A 7,613-nucleotide genomic window follows, 5' to 3' on the forward strand; every position below is an offset into this window, starting at 1 on the left:
ACGAAGTTCCAGCCAGTGTAGCCCGCAGGATCGTTGCAGCACTGAAACCCGACCACCACGTCAAGGTGGCAGCTTTAGGTCGGGACAGAACCAGCATTGTCGTTAACCAAGCATAGTGAAGGTCACGTGAACTCTGTCCGGGACCGCACAGATAACAACCATATCTTTCGTAGTTCGTCTTTCACAAGACCAGTCGCTGGGAGAATCTTCACTCGGATGGTGGACCGAGTCCGGTTTATGGCAGTTGGGTTTTAGAGTCCACCGTTCATCATAGTCAACACGTGACCTATGGATCACAATCACTGTTTTCACTGTCTACATAGAGTTTAGTAATACGATATCCACCATAAATTTATGCAAACCGCGATCACTACACCCTAATGTGATCTAGACATCTGCGTCAAGTACCTGTGAGGCAGTATATGGTTCCCAGGACCGAACGATACCTATATTCGTACCCAAAACCCGTGCGACATAACCTCCATCTGGCATACAAATTCACCAGATCGCGTCTTGTCATGTGACAGCACTGCGTAAATTGTACTAGAAAGCTGCTGTAATTCCCTTTTCAACAGAGTGGCGGACAGTTGACTTTGTGGTTAGTTTGTATGCCAGCGGGCATCACCCATGCCTCAATTTGGCACCTACACTGCATTGCTTCACTGACTATAGATGAATGAGACTCCGAGTATTTTGTATGTCCGAGTGCGGATCCTGACACCTCGTTCTCACTATCATCACACAGCTAGTTGAAATTAGTTTTATACTGTGCCGATCTGACACCCGCCTAAAATATAGCCCTAAACGGAGAAGTGCAGTTGGGTATAATGGGGAGGTAGTTTGCAGTAACTTGGTTTCGCACGATTGACTGAAGCTTGAACATCCTTCGGGTTACATGGCAGCCATGCACTGAAAGGACGCCATAGCCGAAAGTTTTGGCGGGCAGTGTAGGTTTGCCAAAAGAAAAACGTATTCTTCTCTATGGAGTAACCTAGATCCGAGGTCTTTACATATAGAAACTATCTTCCCTCCTGGCAGAACGCATAATGATTGCTCAGACCAGGAAAATCTCCAAATTTGGAACGATTGTATATAGTCCCGAGGATGTTTTCCCCTCTAGAAGATTCTTAGTCTATCACCTACTCAAACGCCTGATTCGACCAATTAAGTTAATTTCGTTAGAGTAGACTCCCCCAGCAGGTAAGATTTAGGTGTATTTCGGCATATTTGATCACTTGGGGGACAATGCAAGCTACAGGAAACCCGATCGAATCGAGGAGTTCGAATTCACTGAGCTCAGACGTAAAGACTAGACCCTCATTTCCGTCGCTTCTTTTGGTTATTTGCCACACAACCAGGTCAAATTATTCGATGATAGCAACTGAAACAGGCCACATCAATTATGGTTATTCTATGCATAAAGGGAGTATTTTGGAAAAAACAGTTGGCCAATGAAAAACAAACTGTTCGACGGCGAGTATTTACTCTCATAAATCTCTGAATGCGCAAAACTGTTTCAGAAAGGAGTCATTTAAACAGAATAGCCAACGAAAGGTCATCCTATGCCACGCCCGATGTCTCAGGTAATCAGAAATAGTAAACAGCTTCGGTTCTTTCCTTCATCTACCAGAATCATGACACTCCATAAGAACCTATATTATTCCATAAGGGCCGACGATCACCACCGCACGTAATAATCAGGCAAAGAACACACGCGCAGCCAAACCACATCCACCTGTGTTGGTTAGCCACGTGCGGTAAAGCAGTTGAACAATCATTCCGCCAACACTCAGTGTTCCAGGTGCCGTTGTGCAGACTACGTCCCGACTGAATTAGCCTGATTTGGTCAGAACGTGCAAAAACCAGTCGGAGATGGATGTGTGTGTGGAGGGTGGGGCTAAAAAACAAGCTACGTCAACAGGTTCCCTCTCAGGACGGGGCTTTAAAACAGACCATGCTGCGGCAAGTAATCAAGCACAAGCCGTGTTCCGGATACAGGTGCTTTCGAGGAACATTTGAATTTGCAGTGTGCTCCACCATACGATTCATGTCTGTCTTATGGACACACATACTAAACGGGACTATCAAGAAAATACGGTCTTATAAGACATTCACCAACTAAGTGATTCGGAGATCTAGAGAAATCCGTAAGAACCGTTCAGCCAAAACGAGCTATGAGTAGAAACTTTTGAGAAGAACTTGTGAAGAGTTGTTAGCTTTGCTTCCTCGCTAAAGGGATTGTTCATTGCGCCGCCACACTTTCTGCATGGGTGGGGTATTTCCACGTCAGTGGTGAAAACACTGGGGGATAGATGGGCCTCGTTTGGGGTGATATTCGGAGGAAGATGGTAATCTATTTTTTTAATATTTAGTTGGAACGGTTTTCGTGTCAAATAGTGGCCTCTAAAGTTACTCCACAGGGTTCCGTTAAACTTGGCAACAACAACAACAGCAACGACGAAACACTGCTAAAACCAGCGACCAGTTTGGAGATTCTGAAGGCCCGAAGACCAACGAATTATTCAAAATCTGAGTCTTCAGTTGGATCCTACTTGCAACTGGATAGTAGTCAGACACGAGTAGAACTTAAGTCCATAGGAGAACAAATCTGAAGTCACCGCATGGCTTGCACAGGAGAGTAAAATTATTTAAGACACGACCGCGAAAATCAAACCTGATAAAACTCTGTAAAGGTAGCTGGTATGGAAAGGAGTGAATGGCAGAACAGAGCACAAATGGCAAGTGTTTACAGAGGTTCATTTCAGAGATGTATACAAAATATACAGGGATGGTTGTGCACCACTGGTTTTCAAATACCAGCTCCGAGGTCCTTGATAGTGACGCTAATGATATTGACATCCTCCAATGGCTTATCATTCTTCGCATGCGTTTTGATGTTAGATATCTTCTGTACGACCTCCATGCCTTTGACCACTCGACCAAATACAGTATGTTTATTGTCTAACCAAGGCTGAAATAGATCGCATAACAGCAAGGTCAGTTTTGACCACGGGAGAAACAAAGCGATACAAGGTATTACGCGCTGAAAAAACGATCTAAGTAAGTGACATGACCATGTGCCAAGATTATTGGATGGACGGTCTATCAAAAGCTTAGGTGATAGTCGAAGGAAGGAAGATGGTACACTAAAAGGACTTACCGTGGGTGCGACCGTGATGAAGAATTGCGAGCCATTTGTGTTGGGTCCGGCATTAGCCATGCTGACAGTATAAGGCCGGTCGTGTCGCAGACTAGGATGAAATTCATCCTCAAATTCTCCACCCCAGATCGACTTGCCTCCAGTACCCGTCCCTGTATAGATATGAACGATTAAATGGAATACAGTGATTACAGATGATTCAGGCTTTCATCGGATCAGTAAAAACAGCTCAAAACTTGAGAAGCGACCGGAAGACCAGAAGTACATCACCGGTTTACCCAAAGCTAAGCGATTCAAGAGACAGAAGTGAAAGATAAACTGTACTCAACGAATAAAAATACCTGAAGACCCTACTATGTAGAACCACCAAAGCTTTGGTTTAACTGTAACTACTGAAAACTATTGAAAGATGTTCTGCTGTAGCAGTTTTTCGGTGCCTAACTGCCATACTACCAGAAGGAAGCACGATGGCCAGGATAATGCCAGGTTTCCCAAACCTAGACAGGGGAAGTCAAAATGCAGAGGTTGGGTTCGAAGCACGAACCTTCCGGTCAGTAAATTCGGGCCCTAACCACGGAGCCATCTCGCTCCACACCCATAAGAAAGCATAACCGCAATTGGTTAGAAGGTGAGTCGACTGTTTTTAGGAGCGACGCTGCAACACAAGGATCGAACGTTGAGCTCGAAGTAGGCTGATGGATAGTCCCAAACATGAGTATTTTCAACCTATCTAATCATTCTACATCGTATTATTCCACTGCAGTCACTGATGATCCAGCTGTCAGTGATGTACACACAGTACTCAGAACTCTGGCAATCCATGTTTTAGACTTCTCAATGTTCACAGCTTTTGGAGTTTGTATATCCTACAACCTGATCAAACATGATGTAACGAATACCAGCAGAAAAAGAGTAAACGTCATGGTCATCCTCCTTTCCTTCAGCTACGCTGAAATTCCAGTGGGAGAGCAACATCGTCAACCAGAACATTAAATGAAGCGGGTATCATTATAAGTAACAATAAACTTGAAAAATTCGAAATTAACATGAGTGGGACTGAAACACACCCTAGTAATGACATTTTTCCAACCCCCTGTGTAAGTCAATTTAGCCAAGGGACTCACCTAGTGGGCAACCGGTCTGAATCATGAAGCCTTTGATAACACGATGAAAAATGTGTCCATTGTAGTAGCCCGCCCTCGAATGACCAACAAAGTTTTCGACTGTCCTCGGACACTCCCGCGGAAATAGACGAATGTGAATATCCCCAAGGGTCGTGTGTAATATGGCACTACCCGCCAGGCGTGAAGCGGCTGTGGCTGAATCACGGGTGGCAGCCAGAACTTCCTCCTTCGTGGGTTTCTCGTTGAATATGTCCCGTTCGGCAGCCGAACCGGGAGTCACACTGTCACCACTAGAAAAGCAGGATACCTGTTTGATACGGACGATCTCGTACATAACGGAAAAGTAAACACATTAACGAGCTTGCAAGTGAGCAAGAGGATGAGAATACAAAACAAGTCTGATTTGAACCAGTAGACTTGGTGCGTATGTGATCGTTAGCGTGTTCACCAGACTGTTCACCATGTTGGCAATGTTCATCTGTGGGCTTGCTTGCTGCGTCACAAAAAAACATGCCACCTGTCCAAATGTTAGAGAAAAATTTACACTTCTGCACCTTTATTCTTCTGAATTAGGACAGCAACCTATAAAAATCGTGTGAAGTGAAGAATTCCCTGAGGAACACACCTCGTGATAGCAGAACAGAAGCGCAGGGACATTCGTTTGCGAACCTCGATAAGTACCACAAGTTGGGATATTTTGCGTGACCTGAGTGGTCGACTAAGAGATGGACCAGCAACCATACATGGTACCCTAATTCCGAACCAGAAGCCCTGAGCGATCAACTAGTTTGATAAAAGTAAAACGAACACTTCCAATTAACAACAACAGACGTGGACATGAATTCTGGCAGACATCCACAACATGTAAAATTCTAACAGTGCACGGAATTGACCAGCGTCGCGCACCACCCGAGAGACAAATCTTTGAACCAATTAACAAAAGCACCTTAGATGACCGTAAAGTTTCCTGTTGATGGTTAAACCAACCAATGAGCAAGGCCATCAGGAATGTGTGCAACGTTTGGCGCAGAAATCGACGGAAGCCATGTTTGCGATGCCGAATCAGCACTTACTCTGCTTTAATATCGTGCGGTTCACGGTTCGTAAACAAATAAATTCGGTTCTTCTTGAACGCCGTACACACTAGCACGGGCTGTTGAGCCTGGACGGCGGCGGATGTGGAGGTACTGGAAGTGTGATGGTCCTCAGTTGCCATGGCCAGCATTTCCAAGCTAGGGGTACACAAAGACGTCCCAGATCCAACTCCAGGTGCGACATTCGAAGCAAACATACTCCGGGGAGGTATGAAGGCGAGTTGGAGAAACCGAAGGTTTTCCGGACCTCCCAGACTGCGAACCACGCAATTGGTGACAACATTGACTACCTTGATTCCAAGCAGGGTTGCATATGCGAGGAAAAAACCTGATTCGTCGAATACTAAATTGGAGGGAAGATTTTGAACGTAATTTGAATGCGATAAAAAACAAGAGTAATTCGTCTATGGGCCAAATGCTCGTTGAGTTGCCAGCCAACCAATCAGGAAAGTTAACAATAAGGTTCACATGATGATAACGCGGCGAGAGTAAATGGATACGTTGAACAGTCAGTATCAAGTATTAACGTACCCAGATTACAACTATGCCTGAATTCAGAACGATCCAACTCTTTCTCTTGTGCCAACCGGCGACCAAATTCCATGCTTGGGAGTATTTGCTTCGCCTAAGATGGATTAACAATTGGTTACGGTGGATTAACAAAAGGGATGAAAAGAGACACTTAACGGTGGGTGCAAAAAGAGAATAATACCGTGCTAACGATGGTTTTGGAAATACGAAAAGTGTGGAAATCGTCATGAACCCCGAGCTACTTATTAGGTTTTCAGGCACACATGCTACCCGATTTGTAGGTTTGAGGTTCAAAGCGCGGCTGGATAGGACCAGTCAAGATGCTATTATTCAGCTGTAGCACCCTAAATGCCTAGTAGTGCCTAACTGCCGTGCCACCAGAAGGAAGCTGGAATGCTACCAAGTTGCCCAAGCTAAGACAGGGGAAGTCAAGAGACAGAGGTCGGGAACCACGGACCTTCCAGTTAGCAAATTGGGGCTCTAACCACTGTGCCATTTCAGCCTATGAATGGCATAGGACTAATGTCCACAAGACTGGTACTCTCGTCATCGATCTGGCAATAATGTCCAATCAGATCATATCGAGATGAATAGTTCGGCTTTGCGCACACTATGAACCTTTACAAGTGCTGCTGACATCAACCAAATACACACACATTGAAAGGGGAAAGATGAGAACTGTTCATCCTCAAGACAATGATACCAAGATGAGTGAAATTGTTTGAATACACCAGAATCCGGTTATTCCTGGCTAGTTCAAAGTCACGGGTTTGGGGAGGCATTTCCTGTTCACCATAACGACTGCAGAGCCGTTCATTAATGGTTCATTAATATTTCAACACATCCCAGCACATATCTCATGTAGCACGAGAGCGATGAAAAAAATAAGGTTGGAGTAAAAGGACAAGGGCGAATTCGGCCTAATAGTTTCGAATGAGCAATCTAAAATCTAACCTGTTGTAGCTTGGAGTACTGCTCCAGACTTTCGTCATAGATCCGAATGAGCTTGCCGGTGGAGAAACGGAAAAGTCGGACCTAAAAAACAAACCAACGAAAAAGACAGTGCCGGGAAGAGGATGAGAGTCGAACATAAAATTTCGTGTGCGAATGACTTAACAATCGAATTGGGGTCACAGTAACGAAGTTACCGGTTTATTTGATTATGTTTCTCCATGAAAGGGGTGCGTGAATTTTATACGATGTTGGAGACAAATCTAAACCAGCGCAAGAAAAAAATTAAATATATACTTGCGCTAAAATTGACTTTTGGCACTTCATCAGGCACGCGCCTACCTTCCGGTCTGCACCGAGCACAGCCAATGTTTGTCCATTTGAAGAGACTGTCATATTGATCGCATGGGTCTTGTTCCCAAGTAAACAGTACAAATCAGTATCTGATTTGAAGCTCCACTCAACTGTGCGAGGAATCCCATAGTTCTCGCTTGGTCCGGCCCAATATTCTAGCATGCCGTCGGAATCAGCACTGACAACGCAACCGAATATAGGATTAAACTGTATGGATGAGGCGAGGGAAAGAAACAAGAACTTATTAGTGTATGTCTACGTATAGTTATAGATGACACCAGCGTATCATTGCAGGGGAATACAACTCGTTTACCATTATTTCTGCTTGCGATATTCACCATTGTATGAGAGTAGTTGCGAAACTTGAAATCCGTGATCGCCCCCCCCCCCCGATGGTTT

General features: G+C 44.7%; 2 protein-coding genes across 2 annotated transcripts in view; one reads left to right on the forward strand and one right to left on the reverse strand.

Annotated features, from left to right (window-relative positions):
- The window catches only part of T265_06832 (hypothetical protein), a gene marked incomplete at both ends in the record, with an annotated part of 8,869 nt that extends 6,257 nt beyond the window's left edge, over nucleotides 1-2,612 (forward strand). Inside the window, one exon of the mRNA XM_009172206.1 lies at nucleotides 2,373-2,612. Within this exon, the coding sequence (XP_009170470.1) occupies nucleotides 2,373-2,612 (240 nt within the window). The remainder of the gene's footprint in view (nucleotides 1-2,372) is intronic.
- Nucleotides 2,613-2,621: 9 nt separating this feature from the next.
- T265_06833 (hypothetical protein) overlaps nucleotides 2,622-7,613 on the reverse strand; it is a gene marked incomplete at both ends in the record, with an annotated part of 17,892 nt that continues 12,900 nt past the window's right edge. The window contains 7 exons of the mRNA XM_009172207.1: nucleotides 2,622-2,971; nucleotides 3,161-3,312; nucleotides 4,285-4,574; nucleotides 5,358-5,706; nucleotides 5,910-6,003; nucleotides 6,864-6,944; nucleotides 7,203-7,421. Of these exons, the coding sequence (XP_009170471.1) occupies nucleotides 2,810-2,971; nucleotides 3,161-3,312; nucleotides 4,285-4,574; nucleotides 5,358-5,706; nucleotides 5,910-6,003; nucleotides 6,864-6,944; nucleotides 7,203-7,421 (1,347 nt within the window). The remainder of the gene's footprint in view (nucleotides 2,972-3,160; nucleotides 3,313-4,284; nucleotides 4,575-5,357; nucleotides 5,707-5,909; nucleotides 6,004-6,863; nucleotides 6,945-7,202; nucleotides 7,422-7,613) is intronic.

Source organism: Opisthorchis viverrini (genome assembly GCF_000715545.1).
Source record: "Opisthorchis viverrini unplaced genomic scaffold opera_v5_149, whole genome shotgun sequence".
Classification (NCBI taxonomy): Eukaryota; Metazoa; Platyhelminthes; class Trematoda; order Opisthorchiida; family Opisthorchiidae; genus Opisthorchis; species Opisthorchis viverrini.